The 21,663-nt window shown below is 39.1% G+C and overlaps 1 protein-coding gene across 1 annotated transcript in view; it reads left to right on the top strand.

The window, feature by feature from the left end:
• Positions 1–299: 299 nt before the first annotated feature.
• The window catches only part of Ola1 (Obg like ATPase 1), a 121,665-nt gene continuing 100,301 nt past the window's right edge, over positions 300–21,663 (top strand). Inside the window, exons 1-4 of the mRNA XM_031370621.1 lie at positions 300–467; positions 1,814–1,914; positions 12,160–12,303; positions 16,045–16,172. Of these exons, the coding sequence (XP_031226481.1) occupies positions 1,814–1,914; positions 12,160–12,303; positions 16,045–16,172 (373 nt within the window). The 5' untranslated portion in view covers positions 300–467. The remainder of the gene's footprint in view (positions 468–1,813; positions 1,915–12,159; positions 12,304–16,044; positions 16,173–21,663) is intronic.

Genomic DNA, 21,663 nt, shown 5'->3' with positions numbered 1-21,663 from the left:
AGAAAGTTTAATGGCCTCTCACCGTGAGCCCGACTGAAAGAAGTTACTGGAAAGGGGAGGAGGGCGGCGCCGTGCAGGTAGCGACGGCAGATCTCGGCACGATCAGTCAGGGATAAGAGAGATCTGAGACGTAGCAGGAGCCCGGAGCAGTGGAGCGGAAAGAAACCTGGAGGTTCTGTTGAAGCCCACGTGTAGAGAAACTCAGAAGCCGGCTGAGGCTACGCGCCCTCCCCCCCGCAGGCCCCGCCCACCGGGACGGCATCCGGGCCAATGGGCGTGACCCTGTGTGGGCGTGGCCTGTGCACAGGTGCCGCCCCGGCCCGCCCGTTCCGTCGCCTCTGCCGTCGTGCGTGCTGCTCGGCGGAGGGCCGGGCCTGCGCTCTCTCCGCCTTCTTCCCCACCTCCGGCTGCCGGCGACACCGGTCTTTGCAGTCCGGGACCCCGTGCGATCGTTAGTCCGGTGCACGGTGAGTCCCCCGAAGGAGCCCGTGGACGCCCAGGCTAGTGGTTTTGAGGCTGGCGCTAGGCCGGAGACCGGCCGCCCGGACCAGCTGAGGGCAGCGGACAGTTTGGGGCATGTGGATGAATGAGGCGCCCTCGGACTAGGCCGCACGGCCACGAGATTGGCCTTCGCCGCAGTCTGGGGGGAAAAAGTCTTGCCTCAGGGCGGGACGCCGGTGCCGGGTCAGGAGGGGGAAGGTGGTGTGCGGGGGTCCTGCTTGACTGGGTTGCGGGGGCACCCCTTGTAGGCCACCCCTTGTAGGCCACAGGACTGGACGGGCTCTCCCCATGCAGTTGTTCATTGGAGGCCTGGAACAGGTGTCAAGCCCCCAAAAAAGGGAGATCCTTGGCCTCCCGGTCTGGGATTACAGATTGGACTATCACTTCTGGGGCGGGCGGAGAAAGGGGTAGGAGGGAGGAGCAGCATGGCTCTGGGAGGTACGACCAGCCGGAAGGCAGTTTTAGTTTCCAGCTTCTAAGACTCGAGGTTGCAGTTCCTCGTGGGTTCCTATTACAGTGTTAAAAGTGAGATCAGTTTTGCATAGTGGACCTTGGAGCCAGGACAAGCAAGAAAAGTCAGAAAGTTTGGACTTGTCAACCAGAAGGTTGAAAGTATTTGAAATGGGGCTGTATAGCCTACTGGTAGAGCATTTGCTTTTAGCATACGTAAAAGCTGTAGGTTAGATCTTAAAAAGGCACGGCGAGGTGAGTGCCTGCAAAGTATCCAGTGTAGAGTGTGGGTTTCGAAAGCTGTTTAATGAGGACTGATTAGTCTTACCTACAATGTCAAAGGTGAAAAGGTCTGGGTTAGAAGGACCTGCAGGCCCAGTGGTGACCCTCAGTGTGGTAAACGTTGACAAGGGTGGAGGAATGATTGGTGAGAGGTGACTTGGTTGTTGGTGTCTCTGTAATGGGCTTTCTTTGACTTGTGTCTCTGCTCCAGCTTCCAAATGCTTCCCTTCAAATGATATGACAGGTTAAGAAGGTGGTTGTCAGCAGCCAACGTGAGAGATTGGAACTAAGTTTTATGTTTCTCTCTGATTCCTGCTGTGGCAGTGTTTCTGGGACTACTCAGAAGTGACTTGTGTACAAATCTAGAATCAGATCTGTTAACAGAGTCCTTTGCCCCCCTAAAAGAATGGGTTTTTGCTCTTATTTTAGTTGTGGATTGATATAAGCAGTAGGTTTTCTTTTCTATTACCCAGTAATATATATATATATATTCTATTACCCAGTAATATATATATATTCTGTATACAGACATGTGTTTTGTTTGTAGGGGTGGTCTTAAAAGTTCATTTTGATATTTTAGATGCCCCCAAAAAAGGGAGGAGACGGAATTAAACCACCTCCGATTATTGGAAGATTTGGAACCTCGCTGAAAATTGGTATCGTTGGATTGCCAAATGTTGGGTAAGTAAAAGTTGGGACTTTTTTGTTTTTATTTTATAAACTTTTATGTCCTGTTATAGAAATAGAAACTTGCAAGGCAATAAGAATTCATATTGAAGTAAAGGGGCTAGAATATTGTTAAAAACTAGATGTTAACTTACATGTGCTTTATTTACCTGATTTTAGGTTTTTGGCTCACATTAAAATGAGTTATTTACAGTGTTTTGCTAAACTTAGGAAGAAGCAGTGAGAGTTAAAATATTAATGAGGTAAATCAGCCACAGTTGCTTGGAATGTTGGGAGAAGCGTAGAATTCTATTTGCTTGGAACTGTACTTCCTACCTAGACTGCTACTAGAAACCTTGCAGTAGAACAGTGTAGGAAATAGTTTTTAAAACCTTTTTATAAAGCTTTTGAGAGAAGAGGGTTATCTGGCGGGTGAGATTTTCTTCGAGAAAGAATTAACTACTTTGAATATTCTGTTAGAAGGTAGGTAAAAGGTCCCTGGGATCCACAGAACAAGCTGGCTAGCCAGTCTAGCCAAAGTGGTGAGCTCAGCGTTTAGCAACAGACCCTGCTTTATAAGTAAGGTGGCATGCAGTTGAGGAAGACATTTGACCTCAGCATCAGGCTGCCATAAGCACACGTATGCACCTGAGTCTACACACATCTGAACAGGCAGATGGATGCCACACGTGTGTACGGAATTTTATCATGTCTTTAAAATTAAAGTTAACCGTATATACTATATATTTGCACATAAGACAATGATAGAAGATATATGTGGGATTAATCTTATAATTCTTTACACATGTAACTTAAATGTTCAGCGTCTGTTAGAACTGTTTTCATTTCTTAAACTATCTTAGCCAGGCATGGTGCTTCACATCTTTATCCTAGCACTTTGAAGGCTAATGCAAGAGCATTGCTATGAGATTGAGACCAGCCTGGGCTGTAGAGAAACCTTGTCTCAGAACTAAGACACACACACACACACACACACACACACACGTACTCTCTCTCCCTCCCCCTCTATCCCCTCTTCTCTCTCTCTCTCTCTCTCTCTCTCTTAAAGTGATTAGGGTAATAGACACAGCATGGGTTTGTGAAGATCACTAGGGCATTTTGGGATGTACTTTTAGGTGTTTAGATCAGTGGTATATAAAACAACTGTAGTGTTCTGTGTGCTCACTGGAGCTCCTGTTACAAAATCCTCAGTGAATAGAGCATGATGTGCTAAAGTTTCCCAGTTCTTGGATTCTTGAAGTATAAAACATGAGCTGCCGGGCGGTGATGGCGCACACCTTTAATTCTAGCTCCTAGGAGGCAGAGTCAGGCGGATTTCTGAGTTCGAGTGAGTTCTAGGACAGCCAGGGCTACGCAGAGAAACCCTGTCTCAAAAAACCACACACATACAAAAAAAAATTGTTAAAAAGATTTATTTATGGGCTAGCAAGATAGCTCAGTGGGTAAGAGCACTGACTGCTCTTCCAAAGGTCCTGAGTTCAAATCCCAGCAACCACATGGTGGCTCACAACCACCTGTATTGAGATATAAAGATAGTTGTCGTGTACTTACATATAAGAAATAAATAAATCTTTAAAAAAATAAAAAAACAAAAAACATGAGCAAATGTGGTTTTCCGAATTTCAGTCTCTTCTAGAGCGGGTTATATTTTGAAGGAGTTTCCTTCTGTGCTAGAGTCTACTTGTAGAGTAATAATAAATAAAGAGTGGAAATATAAATATAGCAAAACAAATAATCAAGCCAAGTATTGTAGGGTACTGTCAGTAAATTGAAAGCAGTTATTTGCAGGAATTTTTTTCTGCGCCAGTAGAAGGAAGGTTTTTAGATATTAGCATTCGTCTCTTTGGAATCAGTGTATTCATACCATCTTTACTTCAAGTGAGACTAATTGAAAAGGGCCATCTTAAAATCTTAAGTGTTGCCAGGCAGTGGTGGTGCACGCCTTTAATCCCAGCACTTGGGAGGCAGAGGCAGGCGGATTTCTGAGTTCGAGGCCAGCCTGGTCTACAGAGTGAGTTCTAGGACAGCCAGAGCTATACAGAGAAACCCTGTCTCGAAAAAAAAAACAAAAAACCCCCCAAATCTTAAGTGTTATTTTAATGTAAGTTTTTGGGATATAGTATAGAATATAATAATTAGTACTTTTGACCTCAAAATAGTCCTCCTCTTCAGTTTTATTGAGTTATGTTAAACACAATAACATTTAAAAATATTTTGAATTACACTTTTTATGTGCATTGTTTCTTTTTGTTGTTGTTGTTGTTATTGTTGTTGCTGTTCTGTCTGCATTCATGTCTGTGTGAGGGTTTCAGACCCCAGACAGTTGTTAGCTGTCATGTGGGTGCTGGGAATTGAACCCTAATTCTCTAGGAAAGCAGCTATTGCTCTCAACCACTGAGCTATCTCTCCAGCCCCTTAGTTAAATTTGATTTATTTTGTTTGTGGGTGATGACACAAATATTGCAGATTAGAGGACAACTTGTGGAAATTAATTCCCCCACCATGTGGGATTAGGTTTAGGGACTGAATGCAGGCCATCAAGCTTGGTGGATGGTATCTTTACCTTCTTAGCCGTCCTGCTGGCCTGAATTCTCTCATTTTTTGATAAGGAGGTGCTGAAGATTTAATTCAGGGCTTGTGTGAAAATTCATTTATTTTAAAGCAATAGTTTACTCAATTTTGGCAATTGTGTTTGGTTGTAAAATTCATTTTTATAGAATGATCTTTCTATTAAATTGTATCAGGTAGAGTTGACTGTATGAAACATAAATCTTTTAAGCAAGAAAAAAGAGACTTACCAGAAGAATTGAAGGAGTGGACAGCTAGACATTAGGATAAGAGCTCAGGTGAGGCAGGCATGTATCAGTCCACATGGAACTCAGCTACACCAACTCCTGACCTGGATGATTCTTAGCTGGGCAAGAAAGGCTCATTAGATCTGTCTAGCTTTGAATGGTTTTACAAGAAATAGATTGGAGGTTCGGGGTAGTTTTCTTAAGGATAGTCCACTGGTTGCAGTAAGGGCATTCGATTTAGAAATTGTTCTAGTCAGGGTTACTGCTGTTCTGAAGAGATACCACAACCAAAAGCAACTTGTAGAGGAAAGGTTTATTTGGGTTATGCATTCTGAATCACAGTCCATTGAAAGAAGCCAGCATGAACACAAACCAGATGGGAACCTGGAGGCAGGAGTGGATGCAGAGACCATGCAGGGGTGCTGCTTACTAGCTTCTTATCTTGGCTTGTTCAGCTTGTTCTATAGAACCAAGGACCACCTACTCAGGCATGTCTCCACTCACAGTGAGCTGGGCTCACCCTTGTCAAACACTAATTAAGAAAATACTCTGCACTCTTACTTATAGTCGATCTTATAGAGGCAGTTTTTCAATTGAAGTTTCCTCCTCTAAGGTGGCTTCAGCTTGTGTCAAGTTGGCTTAAAACTAACCAGGACAGAAACCATCTGAAGAATCTCTTGATATTAGAGTTAAGTAAGCTTGCTGTTTTAGTATGTATCTGTAAAGCTAATTACTAGAAACTAACTGGTCATATTCATAGCTAAGCTGTTTTTTGTATTTTTTGTTTTCAAGGTAGGGTCTCAGTATGTAGCTCTGGCTGTCCTGGAATTCACTCTGTAGACCAGGCTAGCCTCAAACCCACAGAGATTTCCTGCCTCTCCTCTTGAGTGCTGAGATTAAAGGCATGTGCCATTATCCTGATGTCATGTATCATTTGTGACAAAGTCTCGTCTGTAGCCCATACTGATGTAGAATTTACTAGGTAGCCCAAGCTGACCTTGAGTTACCTGGAATCTTCCTGCCTGAGCCTGCTGAATGCTGGGACTATAGGAATAAATGCCTTTGCCCAGAAAGCTAATCTGGTACTTATTGAGCAGTTACTATATGCAAGTCTCTGTTCTGAGTGTTGTACATAGTATCTAATTGAATTAGCTGTTTGGTATCCCCATTAGACTTTTACTTCCAAAAAGGAAGTGATTGTGTTCTTGTTTATTGACATATTTCTAGTGCCTAGACTGGTGTTAGTAAATAGTGAACATCCAATAATTATTTATGGAAGGTAGTAATTATTTGTGACTAGGATAATCTCCTCTTTGATAGCTGTGTATAGGCTTAGTGATAAAGAGAGGTGTTTAATGCAGAAGAGAGTATCAGGGTAAGAGTATGGCGATTTGTTTCTTCTTCTGTTTCTTACCTCAGTGGTCCTTTTTAAATTACCTTTAGTTAGACCAATGTGTTATTGTGAATGTAAGGTTTAGAAGCTCTTGGGGGAAACTACTCAGTGTTTTAGACTCGTCTCAAGGATAGGTCTTCTTGTGTGGCATTAGACTGAGTTATAGAGGTTAGCATATTCCATATAACCTTGGTTTAAAGAGTTTATGTTTTGCACACAATAAAATAAAAGTGTATTTTGCAGTCAAAAATGGGATCATTAGTCATAGTGGACCTTCTGTATGTCTTAGGGAGCCCAGATTCTTCTCGGCTTATAGCTCAGCAGTCCCTAGAATTGTGGCCTTTTCCTATGGCCTAGGTGGGTGTGAATTCCAGACAGCATGTTACCCAAAGTGTCAAATAATCTAGCAGTATTTTCCTTTAAACTGCAGTGTTTAGTTGCAAGGAAGGTTAGAATGAACACATACACACAAACACACACACACACACACACACACACACGCTAGAAGTTAATGTAGGGAGAGTGTCTGCCTTAGTTGATGTCCATCTTTTTTTTTTAATTGAAAATGCATTTTTTTCATACAATATATTTTGATCCTGTTTTCCCTTCCTTATCTCCTCCTATCTCCTCCCCACCCACTCCACCCATCCAATTCCACGCCTTCTCTCTCTTTTTTTTTTTTTTTTTTTGAGACAAGATTTCTCAGTATAGCCCTGGCTGTCCTGGAACTCACTCTGTAGACCAGGCTGACCTCGAACTTAGAAATCCACCTGCCTCTGCTTCCCAAGTGCTGGGACTAAAGGCCTGTGCCACCACTGCTCAGCTCTTCTCTCTCTCCTTAGAGGTCAAACAGGCAAGACAAACAAGCCAGAATAAAGCAAAACAAAACAGAAAAAACTCCTAAGAAAACACTTTGTGTACATATACATGAATAATGCTGACACACACACACACATACCATAAAAACACAAAATTGGAAACCATATATAAGCAAGAGACCAGTAAGGTTTAAAAAAATGTCCGTATAAAGTAAAGTATTATGAGACAAAATTCTCTAAAAATACCATTGAGTTTGTTTTGTGTCAGCTTCCCTTAAGTGTGTTAAAGGAACTAGCTAGAATGGCTGGTCAGCTAGTTCTGTGGATCAGCCTGTTACCACCTCTCCTGTACTGGGATTACAGACAAGGAGGAACACCCCACTTTTTACATGGGTTCAGGAGTTCTAAACTCAGGTTCTCATGTTTGTGTGGCAAGTTCTTTACCAAGTGAACCTTTGACCCAGCCCGTCACCTGTTCTTCAGAATAAAGAAATATATAAAAAATAAAAGAAAATTATGTTTAGACCATTTTCTTTTTTGTCTTGATCTTGTGTCCAGAAGACCTCCCCCCCTTCTTTAAAATTCAAGAATGGTATTAAGAGACTAATAATCTGATCTCTAGATATGATCATTGTTCCTGGGTGTATTAACTGAATTTAGGTTCCTTTACCGAATAGTTAGGAAATGCATGTAGCTACTGACCTATATACACACATACATTGACAGTCATTTGTCTTTTGTATTTTTCTGCTGGATAGATGCTTTTAACAATATTTAAATTCAAAGAAGTAGGGCTGATGAGGTAACCCAGCAGGTAAAGTCGCCTGAGGTCAGTCCTGGGGCCCACATGGGGGAGGCCTTGTCCCTCACCTCCACATGTGCAGGCTGACTAGCATCTTCACATAAGGCACACAAGGTAAATAAATGATAAATACAGTTATGGAAAGAAAAGTTTTGAAAAGACCTTCTGCTTTATCTGTGTCTTGGGTGTGTGGTATAAATGCTTAATTCAAGTATGCTGTGGGAATTTACACTAGTGTTCATATTTTCTCTTACCTATTGAAATTTTCATAAAGATTTCAGGTAAAACCTATTCAATTAGACTTTTTTTTTTTTTTTTGATGTACTAAGATGTTTTTTCCAAAGTGAAATTTATATGTCTTATGTAGAGGCCTACACATTAACTCTAGTTACTGTCTTCTATTTGTGGTTTTGTTCTAATATAGTGTTTTCTTTCTAGCACACACTGGCCTTAAAATCACTGTGTAGCTTAGGTTAGTTTGTAAATCCCTCCTGAGTTGTAGGATTACAAACATGTGTCACTAGGCAGTGTTTCTTCAAGTTTCATTATTGCTGAAAGAGTCCTTTGTACAAACCAATCTTTTGTTTAGGTTTACTTGTTTTTATGTGTATGTGTATGAATATATATATGTGCAGTGCAAATATACCTTGTGTTCACTGTGCTCACTGAGGACAGATAAGGCATTGTTCCTGGTTGGAGTTACACATACTGGATGCCATGAGCCAACATGTGAATACTGGGAATCAAACCCTCTGTAACAGCAACAGGTGCTATTAGCTCCTAAGCCAGTTCTCCAGCCCTTCAAGCTCATTCTTGTTTGAATTTTCTATAATTTTGAGTCTTTCTTTTGTTTTAAGCCTTAATAATAACCTTATGGGATTTAAATTTGTATGTATGTATAAAATTTCATTTCACAAAAAACCCATGGGTTTTTAAACACATCAATCTTAGGCCAAAACAAAATTCTTTGCTTCCAAAAGGCAGTGGTTGAATAGATTTAAATATATCAAAAATGTCTTGAGTTGCCACTGAAGTCCATAGTAATAATCTTAAGCTACTTCCTAGTTCCTTCTTATTTCCCTCCCTCCCCTCCCTTCTTTCCTTTGTTCCTTCCTTCCTTCCTCCCTTCCTTCCTTCCTTTCTTCTAGTCTTTAAGCATCTGTCTCCTACTTCCTTATTTCCTATTTCATGCCTGTAGAATTACTGGGGTTTCTAAATTTGGAAACCTATGTAAGATGAGATGGTCTATAGAAATGGGGAATTGTCTTTCAAGTTGAGTGTGGATGTGTTACATTTTTCTCTTTCTAAGAACTAATACTAGTTTCTTCTGGTGTATTTTTCGGTGTATGGCTTAAATGATAAGGTTTACATTTTTTTCCTTTTGTGATGCTGAGGATTGAACTCAGAGTCTTGTCATGGTACATGCCACTGAGCGATATCAGAGTCTCTCGTAGCATCTTTAGTATGTGGACAATGAGAATATACTTTTGAGGTTTATTTATAGTATATGAATATTAAAATTATTTGATTTGTTAAAAAATGTGTTAGCTATTTTGATTGGGGCTTTGCTTGATGGGCCTTTGCTTACTCAGCCATTTCAGTTGCTCCAGAATAGCTTTTCCTTTTTCTCTTTTTCTTTTTTTAACCATGGTCATGTTGTATTATCAAGGTTGGTTTATAACTCCTGGGCATAAGCGATCCTCCTGCCTCAGCTTCCTGAAATAGTTGAGACAGCAGGCATATAGTTATTTTGATAGGACTCCATGACTATTAATAGCTTCTCCCTGATTTGTGGTAAAAGTTGAGATTCTGGGTTATTTTTTATTGTTTTTGTGTGTTTGAGACAGCAAACAAACTCAAGATCCTCCTGCCTTAACCTGGAAAGTGCTAGTAGGCTTATAGGTGAGTACTCAGCTCATCTTACATTTTGTTTGTTTATTTGTTTGTTTGTTCTTTGTGCCAGATCTGAAACCGGCTTTTTCTCTGAGAAGTCTTGACCATTTTTAATAGGCATGACATTTAAAGGCCATAGTGCAAATGCAAATTCTCTTAAAAAGTATCTGCTCTGTGTTTTTATATTAATATTTTAAATTATGTTCTCTTTTACTCTTTTAAAAATTAAAATATGAATTATTGTACATGTATGTATATGGTATGTGTGTGGGAGTGTGTGCATGCCCTGGTGAGTGTGCAGAGGTCAGAGAACAACTTTATGTTCTTGCCATCCATCTTAACAAATGGTCCCAGAGACTAATCAGGTTGCCAGGCTTCTGTGGCAGGCAACTCTACTTATTGAGCCTTCTCACTGGCTCAAGCCTTACCATCTTTTTTGGAAGTAAATGGATTATATCTTTATAAATATACATACTTTTTAAAATTAAGTAGTATGACATCTGCCTTTATAAGAATGAAATTAAAGGGCACTTCTATAAAAGAAGCATTGATTTCCTCTGATTCATTTTATTCCAAGAGCTTTGAAATTGTTCCTAGCACTGTGTCTCATGACTGGAACTCTGACTAGGGTTGATAAGGGAATGAAGAAATGACAGGAATACTAAAGAAACAAGGCACATGTGGACAGGAGAAGCTGAGGTCAGGTGGAGTCACACCTACTACTACAGAAGCCTAGAACCTCAGCACAGGGGCAGGGGTTTCAGGCTGTAAGCATTCAGGAGGAGGAAGCTGTAGTTGCTACTTTTTGTACACAGTGGTCATTCTGCACTTGGAGGCCCCCAAGAAAAGCTTTACCATCCTACAGAGCCTGGCCCATGTAGGAACAGACTTGTCAGTTTACCTGTGGGTTCAGGCCTTGATCTTTACTTACCATGGCTATGTGGGTGTCAACAATACACATTCATTCAGGGCATCCTCTGCTAGGTTGTTATGGGTTGCTACTATAAATCTTTCAGAAGTCACCATTAATTTGTGGTTGTTTAGCTGAGCATGAATCTAGTCCCATGTCTCTAAAACTTGACTTTATACCATGTAACTGAATATATTTAAAACATGGGCTTGAATACTGGTAGATCTTGTAATAGGCCTAACATTGCCCACCTTTACCCTTTGTAATGCAATATAGCAGGCATTTGAAAGCCACTGATTTAACTAGCAGTGTTGTGTCTATTTTGGCACATGTGTCTACTTGACTCTGAAATGTTTAGTTTGAATGTGATGTAAGCTCGGTATTTAAAGGCTGACAGGTATCATATATGTTCAGTATCTTGTTAAAACACACTTGTTACTAGTAGCGCTAAGATAGCTTCAATTGTTACTTTCTTTTCATCCTGTTTTCATAGGGCTCTCAGAATTAAGTAAGAAAGGACTGGTTCCTTGGTTTAAAAGTTTAATCTGATGTGCTGTGGTTATGATGGTGTTTTCCCTGATGAATGCAAGATAATTAGACCTCATTTGAAGAGGCAGTTTTACTTTAAAATTTTGTGGGGGATGGTAGGGAAAAACCTTCATCTTTAGTTCACATAGTAACTCAGCTATTATACTTTGTGAGTTTTGTTTTATGAGATTTAGTCCATATGCAAACATTTTTACATAATCACATCTAACCAGAGTTTGTAAGTACTGGCTTTATAATTACTGACTAATCCTTAGCCACTTCCTCAATTCTGAAAAACATTGTATAACAGTAATTCTCACTTTAATTTCCTTGTGCCCTCTCTTTGGAGACAGGGAAAGTTACTGTAGTGAGTCTCTACAGTAGTACAAAGCAAATCACCAAATTCCTTAAAAGTCCCATTTTGTTTCAAACTTTACTTTTTAAAAACTCTGCACATTTTAAAACATGACTAGTGTTCTGTGAATTGGCATCATCTGAGTACATATCACGATATGAGTCAGAAAATTGAAAAATTATCCATACGAATGCACTTTTTAATCTTGATTTAAATCATATAGCAAAAAATTCTTATATTTACTTTTATAATTTATAGTTTGAAGATTATCAGTAATCCTTGTGTAGTAACAATTAGAAGTTAGTATAAGCTCTGACCTTTTTCTTCAGAGACAAATAGTATCTGCTCCTCAATTTGAACTGCATTGGGAATAGTTGTGCTAGCTTTCAGTATGTCACATTAGGGAAGTCATGTAAGGTGTGGATAAAATGATACTGGCATTATGATAATGGTACATTGTGTAAGATTATGTTTCGTGACAGTATATGGAACTCCAGATACCGTCTATTTTAAAGGTTCTTTGCAAACTCTTTTCAAATTCCAAATAGACTAAAATAGGGAATATAATTATGAAAATAAATTATCAAATTTCATATTTTGTATTAGTAAAAATGTTTCTTCCACCTTTCCAGATTTGTCCTTATAAATAATGAGCTCTGAATTTAATGTCAGATGTGTTTTTTTTTGTTTGTTTGTTTTTTTAAGCAATTTAAGAATTGACTGAAAGTGCTCTCCTTTATTTTAGGAAGTCCACCTTCTTCAATGTATTAACCAATAGTCAGGCTTCAGCAGAAAACTTCCCATTCTGCACTATTGATCCTAATGAGAGCAGAGTGCCTGTGCCAGATGAGAGGTTTGACTTCCTTTGCCAGTATCACAAACCAGCAAGGTAAGGAATACATTACACCATTATTTATTTGCTCAAAGATGGGAAAATATGTGTATTTGATATGTTCAGAATCAAGTTTCTTCCAAACTTAATATAGCATTACTGCAGATGATTATAAAAGCAGTACAGAACAGAGAAGGAGAAGGAAGGGGCTTCTTTGTTAATGCAGTTATTCTTTCTGATACTGGGAAGTAGAGGGAGAAATTAGCTTATGTTATATGATTTCATCATGTAAATTGTAAGGATATACATGCAGTATACGTAGGAAGAGGTGTGCAAAGAAAATCTCTAATTTATTGACAGTAATTTCTAGGTAGTGAAATTTTTAGATGATTTTTGTTTGTTTTGTTTGTTTACTTAACACAAGGTTTGACTATGTGTGGCTGGTCTTGGACCTCTACTCTTCTTGCCTCAGCCTGGAATTTACAGGCATGATTTTAGGTGATTTTTACTAATCAGTTGTTCCTTGGTATCCATGAATGAGGAATTGGTTCTCAGACCCTAGAGATATCAAAAGCTGCTCACCTAAAGTGCTGTAATTATTTTGTGCTTATAGCCTTTACACCATCTCATATATATTTCACATCCTCTCTAGTTTACTTATACAGGTAATTTGTTACATAAATAGGTACACTCAGCTGGGCAGTGGTGGCGCATGCCTTTAATCCCAGCACTTGGGAGGCAGAGGTAGGTAGATTTCTAAGTTCGAGGCCAGCCTGGTCTACAGAGTAAGTTCCAGGGCAGCCAGGGCTATACAGAGAAACCCTGTCTGGAAAAATAAAAATAAAAATAGGTATACTCTGTTGTATAGGGAATAATGACAAGATACCAACTTGCATGCTCATTACAGGTGTGGTTTCTTTCTTGTGAATACTTTTTGATCTGTGATTGCTCAAATGTGAGTTTGTATAATGCTGATTTTATTTGGTTTGTTTTTGAGACAGGGTCTCACTATGCAGCCTTGGGTGGCCTGGAACTCATTGTGTAGATAGACCAGGTTGGCCTCACATTTACGGAGGTCAGCTTGGCTCTGCCTTCTGTGTGCTGGGATTAAATGTGTACATCACTACACCCAGTTCTAACTGTATTCTTAGTTCTACTGTTGTGTTTTCATAAAGTAGTATTTTGACTTTCTAAACTTCAGAAGATAGACTTCCGTTCAATTTCTTTATTTCCATAAGGGCCAATAGTCAATGTTTTTTTTAATAAAGGAAAACAAGGATATTTTTGAGGAATTCATACCTTTAATACCTAAAATTTCAACAGATTTGAAATTCAAAAATATTTGTTGTATCTCCATATCTTTGAAAAATTCAGCAGCATCTAGTGGTGACAAAGGTCTATACTAGGAGGGAATTCAGTGGGGTGAGATGGCAGCATGGTGGCTGCTAGGCCTACCTACAAGGACTACCTGTTGTCAGAAGCACAGCCTCACAATAGCCAGGGACAAACAGGAGGCCTGCAAATTAGACGGTAACCTGATGGAGTCAATAGGATTATACAGAGGGATTCAGCACACACTGGGATATATTGAGGATCACAGGAACCAGGATTCTCAGTGTTGGAGAAGAGAAGGGCAAATACGACAAGGAGAGAGGCAGCCTCTACTCTACAGTGCTGGGCAGGTTTAGGGAGAACTGTTGTCCCAGATTTATATGCTCAGAAATAAATACAGGAAGTTATTTATATGCTAGAAAAAACACATATCCCGTGCTTCTGTGTACACATTCAGCATACAGTATGGAAGAATATACCTCTCAATGTAGATATCCCTGTTCTGTCACAGTAGGGAGAAGAGGTAGCTTTCACGTTTCACTGTTATTTGCTTTCTGGCCCCATGTCCTACAATGCATTACCCTATTTTCTCCTTAATAAAGTTTCATTTTTTCTAATTAAAGATAAAGGCATACTTAAAAAATAACTTTCTAAATTAACAATACAAATTGAAACTATCATTTTTGTTACCTTTTTAGTACTATGCCATATATAATAAACTTACTATTTATCTATTACTATTGAGAATTTAGTTTTCTTTTTAACTTTTCTTAACTTTTTATTTACTTTTGTATTGATTCATAAAACATTTTTATTCACTATTTTGAAGTGCTAATAAATACCAGGTTTCTGTTTTTAACCCTAGCTTCTGCTGAATCCCAAGCATATCTAGCCACCCTCTTGATATGGGCATGTGCCAATAGAACTTTTAGCAATATTACTAATGGGAGTTTCAATTTCAGAAATAAAATAGTTTCCTCACTCATTTTCCTAGGTAAGAAAGTCTTTTTTTTTAAAAGATTTATTTATTATATGTAAATACACTGTAGCTGTCTTCTGACGCACCAAAAGAGGGCATCAGATCTCATTATGGGTGGTTGTGAGACACCATGTAGTTGCTGGGATTTGAACTCATGACCTTCCAAAGAGCAGTCAGTGCTCTTCCCCGCTGAGCCATCTCACCAGCTCCATTAAGAAAGTCTTAATGTAGGCTGTGGAAATGGCTCAATGGGCAAGATGCTTGCCATGCAAGCATGAACACAGAAGTTTAGATTCCTGAACTTACATTAAAAAAAAGCTGGGCACGCCTTTGATCCCAGCACCAAGGAGGTAGAGGCAGGTGGATCTCTGAGTTTGAGGCCAGCCTGGTGTATAGAGCAAGTTCCAGGATAGGCAGAGGTACACAGAGAAACCCTGTCTCAAAAAAAAAAAAAAGCTGGGCACTGTGGGGGTGCACTTGTGATCTCAGCAGTTGGTGGCAGAGACAGGTGGATTTTTGGGTCTTGCTGGTCATTAGCCTACCCTAGTTGACCAGCCCCAGATCAAATAAAAAAAAAAAACCAAACCCTGTCTCAAGAAACAAGGTGGATGATAGCTAAAGAATAATACAGGAATATGACTTCTGGCTTTCAGGGTTACATACACATGTGGACACTCACAAACATACTTGCATACTCATATTCACCTATTCACAAAAAGGGAGGGACATGGGAGATGTCTCAGTGAGTAAAGAGCTAGTCACCCAGGTGTGAGGATTGGAGTTTGGATCTCTAGCACTGATGCAAATGTAGTGCATTGAAGGCAGAGACTGAGAATCCCTCGAGGAAGCTGGCTGGACAGACTGGCCATGTTTGTGAGTTCTGTGTTTTTGGTTTTGTTTTGTTTTTGATTTTTGTTTGTTTTTTGAGTGATTGCGTCAAATGAGTAAGGTAGACAATGATTGAAGAAAACTCCCTATGTAAACTTTGGGCCATTACATGCACTTGAAGGCACCTGCAGATGCTCCTGCACGCACGTACACACACCCACACACCCACACACACACCCATCCACCCATCTCTCTCACACACACACACACACACACACACACACACACAAGGACCAGTGAAATGGTTTAGTATGTAAAGGAAGCTGCCATCAAGCCTAACCTAAATTTGATCCCCAGAACCCACAGAGTGGAAGGAGAGGACTGACCTCTGCAATTTGTCCTCTGACCTCAGAGTGAGCTGTGGCACATGTACACCCCCACCCCCATCCCCACACAAATAATTAATAAAAAGTAAAAGAAAGAAGTCACAACATATAAAAAGGTTTTTTATTTGGGGAGCTATTAATTTATTAAGTTACTATTATGTACTTTCCAAACCTTGTTTCAAGAAGCAAATAGTTAATTTATGTGAAATGTTTGGAGAATTCAGTTAGCTGATAAGCAGGTTCTTTATAATAAAATTATCTTTTGTATTTCAGCAAGATTCCTGCTTTCCTAAATGTAGTGGATATTGCTGGCCTTGTAAAAGGAGCTCACAATGGGCAGGGCTTGGGGAATGCCTTTTTATCTCATATTAGTGCCTGTGATGGGATTTTTCATCTAACACGTAAGTACAGTTTGTTTATTTATTAAAATAATATTTTTTCAACATTGCACAAATAGAAGTGAGTGGTTTATAGAAGGTAGTTTTGTTTTGCAAGATGAATCATGAGTTAGTTTACTGATTTCTAACTTTAATGTCCCTGTCATTTCCCCATAAGGTTGCTGAATAGCAAGTGCATGATATTGTCTGGCTGAAGGTTATCCCTTGTTCTGAATTAGAGCCCTGAGGTGTGTTTCTGTGTGAACTGACTTGGGGATTATAAAGGCATTTTGACTTTTTAAAAATTGTGCTGGGTTGAACCCAGAACTGTGCATGCTTGGTTAAGAAGAGGTCTATACAAGGCTTTCCATAACACTTCAGTTCAACAGTGGCATGGGTTTTTGCGAGGGGTTTTCCTGTTATACTCTTGAGGTTGAGATGTTGAAGATAGCTGTCCTACAAAACTGAATAATCCTCGATGCTACACTTTCATTCAGTGCCTGTTCCAGGTCCATGGCATACAAACTTGGGAGATTTGGGCTAAAATAAAATGCTTTATGAGTCTTTAAGTCCTGTTAGGTAACTTTTGTTTATGTCATTCGTGTTGCTGAATTAAACATGTACGATTTAGGCTGGAGAGATAGCTCAGAGGTTAAGTGTGCTTCTGTTCTTACAGAGGACCTGAGATTGGTTCACAGCACTCATATCAAGTGCCTAAGAACTTCCTCTTACCTAGCTTTAGAGCATCTGGAGCCTTCCTCTGGCGTCCACAGGCACCTTCACACATGTGGCATACATACATATAAACATGCACACATTTAAAAAAAACAAAAAACAAACCATGAGATTTTTATCAGGCAAAAAGTTAGTAAAAAGAATTTTATGGGTCTAGGAATATGGTGTGCGCCTGTGCCAGTGCTGGGCCATGGGGACAGACGTAATCTCTGCATGGGCAGCCACTGCAGCCAGTCAGTGAGCTTTAGGTTCAGTGAAAGACCTTATTTCAAAAAATAAGGTAGAGCATGATTGAAGAAGCTATCTCATGTCAACTTCTGGCTCTCACACATTGGCCTTTATGTGGGTTCCTCACACACATGAACACTTACCACAAGTATGCACACATATCAGTATATGCACACAAACTTACTCATTTAGACTGCCTGTTTCATTTACCTGCAGTCATTAAAGGAGATGCTGGTTTATTAAAACCTCATATTAGGGGTCTGGAGAGATGGTTCAGCAGTTCAGAGCATGTACTGATCTTCAGAGGGACCACGTTTGGTTCCTAGAATCTACAGTAGGTTGCTTATAGCCTCCTGCAATTCTAGTTCCAGGTGACCTGACACCTCTGATTTCCAGTGACTCCTTTGCACATGTGCAAACTCATACACAGATACACACATATACACACATAATTAAAAATAGAGTAAATCTTAAAAAAACCCACACATAAAAACAAAATGAAATAACTCTTATTAGGGATGAGTGTATAGCTTGGTGGTAGGGAATTTGCCTAGAATGTTTAAAAATTATGTTTTGTCCCTAACAATGCCCTACCCCCAAAGGAAAATGTCTGGTATTTATAAAAAACACTTGAAATTCTTATTCCAAAGAATTATTTAGTAGATTAAACTGCTTTTGAAAATAAAATAAGTGTCTCTTATGCTTAGTGTATATTACTTTTGTGGAAGATTTTATTGTTGGGAACATCTGTTTGTACCAGTTTGTTTATTTTTTGAATCTTTTAAAGCTAATTATCCAAAATGCCTTTTTAGGTTAGTCACTTACATGAACTAAAGCAGCTCTTTAAAATAAAATAAATTGCCAAAGCCTTCATTTACTTTGAAGCAGAAATACAAGTGATTCAGAGTAGTTTTTGAAGTAGTTCCATAAGATAACTGTTTAGGGGCTCACTGAGGCCTGCTCTAACTTCAAGGAAGGTCATTTAAATGATACCATGAAAAGGAATAATGATCATGTTAGTTTAAATTTGAGGATAAAATAGTTTGAATGAACAATGTGTGTGTGTGTATGTGTGTGTATATATATGTATGTGTGTGTGCACACGTGTGTGCATGTGTGTGTATATATGTGTGTGTGTATGTGTGTGTATATGTGTATATATGTATGTGTGTGTGTGTGTGTGTGTGTGTGTGATCATGGGATGCGATTGATCCTAGGCCACTGCATGCTAGTCCTACCACTGCCTATACCCTGATACTCTCAGCATATGTGTTTAGAATCAAATTGATTGTTACTCTTGGCTCTCACTAATAGTTATAAAACTGAAAATATAATCTGCATTTCTGAACCATAGTTTTCCATGTAAATAAGAGCAGTAGTGCTGTACTATCTATATAATTATTTTGTAGTTGAAATATGAGATGTCTTATGTTAGCACATGTAAACTGTTGTTTAAAATGCTGCTTTTTTGTGAATATAGATTTTATTTTATATTTTTTTTGAGATATGGTCTTACCATATAGCTCTTTTTTTTGTTTTTTGTTTTTCGAGACAAGGTTTCTCTGTTAGCCCTGGCTGTCCTGGAACTCACTCTGTAGACCAGGCTGGCCTCGAACTCAGAAATCCACCTGCCTCTGCCTCCCAAGTGCTGGGATCAAAGGTGTGCGCTACCAGTGCCTGGCTCTAACTGGTTTGGAACTTGCTATGTAGACTAGGATGGTCTTGAATGGAGATCTTGTCTTCTAAATGCTGGGATTAAAGGCATATTTCACCATGCCCATGCATAAATGTAGATTTTAAATGACAATATATTTTTTCTTTTCTTAATATTAAAAATTGTGTTAATATGCATAATATTTGCTATTTTTAATTGCTATTACGAATGAGGTTCAGTGTATTAAGTGTATTCTAATTGTTAGATAACCAGTATCACCATCCATTTTTAGAGACTTTAAGAAAATATTCATGCTAATTATGCTTTCTTCTAGATTTTTTTTAAGGTGTATAGTTTGCTTACATTGATTGTCTGTGCACTGTATGGTTGCCTGGTTCCCATGGAGGTCAGAAGATAGCACTAGATCCCCTGGAACTCAAGTTATACATGGTTATATGCTGCCATGTCAGTGCTAGGAGTCAAACTCAGGTTCTCTGCAGCAGCAACAGTGCTTTTACTTGATGAGCCATTTCTCTAACCCCCAAATTTTATTTTTATCTGTATAGCTGTTTGGCTTTCATATATGTATGTGCACCATGTGTTGACCACAGACATTGCCTATTGACCACAGAGGTCACAGAGGGTGGCAGATCGTCTAGGCCTGGGGTACAGATGCTTTTGAACCTCCATATGGGTGTTAGGAACCAACCTTGTCCTCTGCAAGAACAGTAAATGCTCTTAACCAATGAGCCATCTCTCTAGCCCCATTAAGAGACTTCTTAATCTTCTCAGACACAGCACTCCACAGTGCCACTAACTCGCTCCAGCTCAAGAGTCACCATTGTTCTGCTCTCTCTAAATTTGATTATCTTTTGTTTTTTTTTTTTTTGTCTTTTTTTTTTTTTTTTTTTTTTTTTTTTTTTTTCCTGAGTTGGGGTTTCTCTGTGTAGTCCTGGCTATCTTGGAACTCAATCTGTAGATCAGACTGGCCTCCAACTCAGAGATTTTCCTGTCTCTGCTGGGATTAAAAGCAGGTACCATCACTGTCAAGCTGAATTTGACATAAGTATTACAAGTTAGTGAATCATACAGTATTTCCTCCTTTTGAGACTGACTTATTTTATTATTATTTAACTACATTATTGTTCATGGGTTGCTGAATAACTTCCTATTTATTTATTATGTATAACTTTTAAAAAATTGTGGGTGTTGTTATTGCTAATGAATATTCTTATCATGGCTGTCTTCTTTTTATATCTCTGGTATTTCTCAAAGAGATAGACTTAGCAGAAAGATTAGTGAGTGAGAGATATAATATGCATTTCAAATTCTGTTAGGCATATCTAGGCTCTTTTTCTACTCCTATGAGAGATTTAATTTTCTAAAACAAATTTTTGAAAGATATCTAAAACAGGTTTAAAGTCTGTAATAGTAAGATATATAGATATACATTGATTATAAATTAAAAGTAAATATTGTTCTTATTTACTTTATGATTTTTTTTAATCTTTTATACCTAATGATTCTTAATAGCTTCCTGGGTTTTTTTGTTTGTTTGTGTTTGTGTTTTTTCAAGGTAGGCAGTCATATAGCCCCAGGCTGGCTTTGAACTCAGTGTATAGCCAAAGATGATCTTGAACTCCTGATCCCTTTTTTACTGAATGCATGGGATTGTAGACTCCTGATGTATGTTGTGCTTGGGATCAAATGTAGGGTTTTGTGCATGCTAGACAAGCATTCTGGCAGTTGAGCCATGTGTAACCTCTCCTGCTTCCTAGTAGAGCATTTATTGGGAAACTTTCTTTAATGGGTAGTTAGTAGATACATTGCTCCATTGTATATTGTGTTTATGTGTGTTTGTAATGCTTGAAAGATACAAATGTCATGCTAGCTTTAGGGTCATGATCTAAAACTACTAGTGTGCTGATCTCTGCTCTAGAGTTGCTTCATGCAATACAGGCTCCTGACTGCTGAGCCATCTCTCCAGTTCCCACTGTGCAGAAACTTTATTTTCATGTAGTCTCATCTGTTTATAGACTGGGATACGTGTTCTACTTAGGAAGTTCTTGTCACCTCCATTGTCTTGAAGAGAATCCCCTATGGATTTCTAGAAGTTTCAGCATTTCAGGTTTTAAACTAAAGTCTTTGATTCATTTTGAATTGATTGTACAAGGTGAAAGAAATCAAGTTTTCCAGTACTATGTATTGAAGAGGCTGTTTTTATCCAGCATATATTTTTGTCTCCTTTGTCAAAATTATGTGGGCATAGCTTTTTGGTTGTTTCATTTTGGGGTCCTCTAATGTGGTCCATTTTTATACCAGTACCAGGTTGTCTTTGTCACTGTAGCTCCGTAGTCCAATTAGAGGCCAGGTATTGTGATGCCCTAGCAGTGTTCCTACCTTTGGTTATTTATGGTCTTTTGTGCTTCCATAGGAATTCCTGAGTTGTTTTCCTAAACCTGTGAAATTTGACATTAGAGTTTAGGTAGGTAAGTTAACATCGGTAGTATAGCCTTTCCCCCCCAGTATTCTGTCAGTCCAGGAACACGGGATGCTTCTCCATCTTCTTTGATTCCCTTTTTCAGTGTCTTGCAGCAGATCCCTAAAGCTCATTTGCCCTCTGGCTAACCTAGAGGAGTCGGTGAGCATCAAAGTCCCTGACAGACTCTTTCTAAAAAGTAAAAAGCTGAGAGTAATTGAGGAAAAATACCCACCGTAGCCTCTGTCCTCACATGTGCATGCATGTGAACCAGCATACACATAATGCACATACCTACAACAACACACATATATACACACACACTCTACACAGTAGAGGGTAAGAGAAGAAGCACAGGGTATCTATGGCTTCTGATCTCTGAATGTGCATGCAACAGGCAAGTGAGCATGAAAGCCATG

This window comes from Mastomys coucha, unplaced genomic scaffold, assembly GCF_008632895.1.
Source record: "Mastomys coucha isolate ucsf_1 unplaced genomic scaffold, UCSF_Mcou_1 pScaffold15, whole genome shotgun sequence".
NCBI classification, from domain to species: Eukaryota; Metazoa; Chordata; class Mammalia; order Rodentia; family Muridae; genus Mastomys; species Mastomys coucha.
The sequence above is the reverse complement of the archived record's forward strand: the minus strand, read 5'-3'. Positions and strand labels throughout refer to the sequence as shown.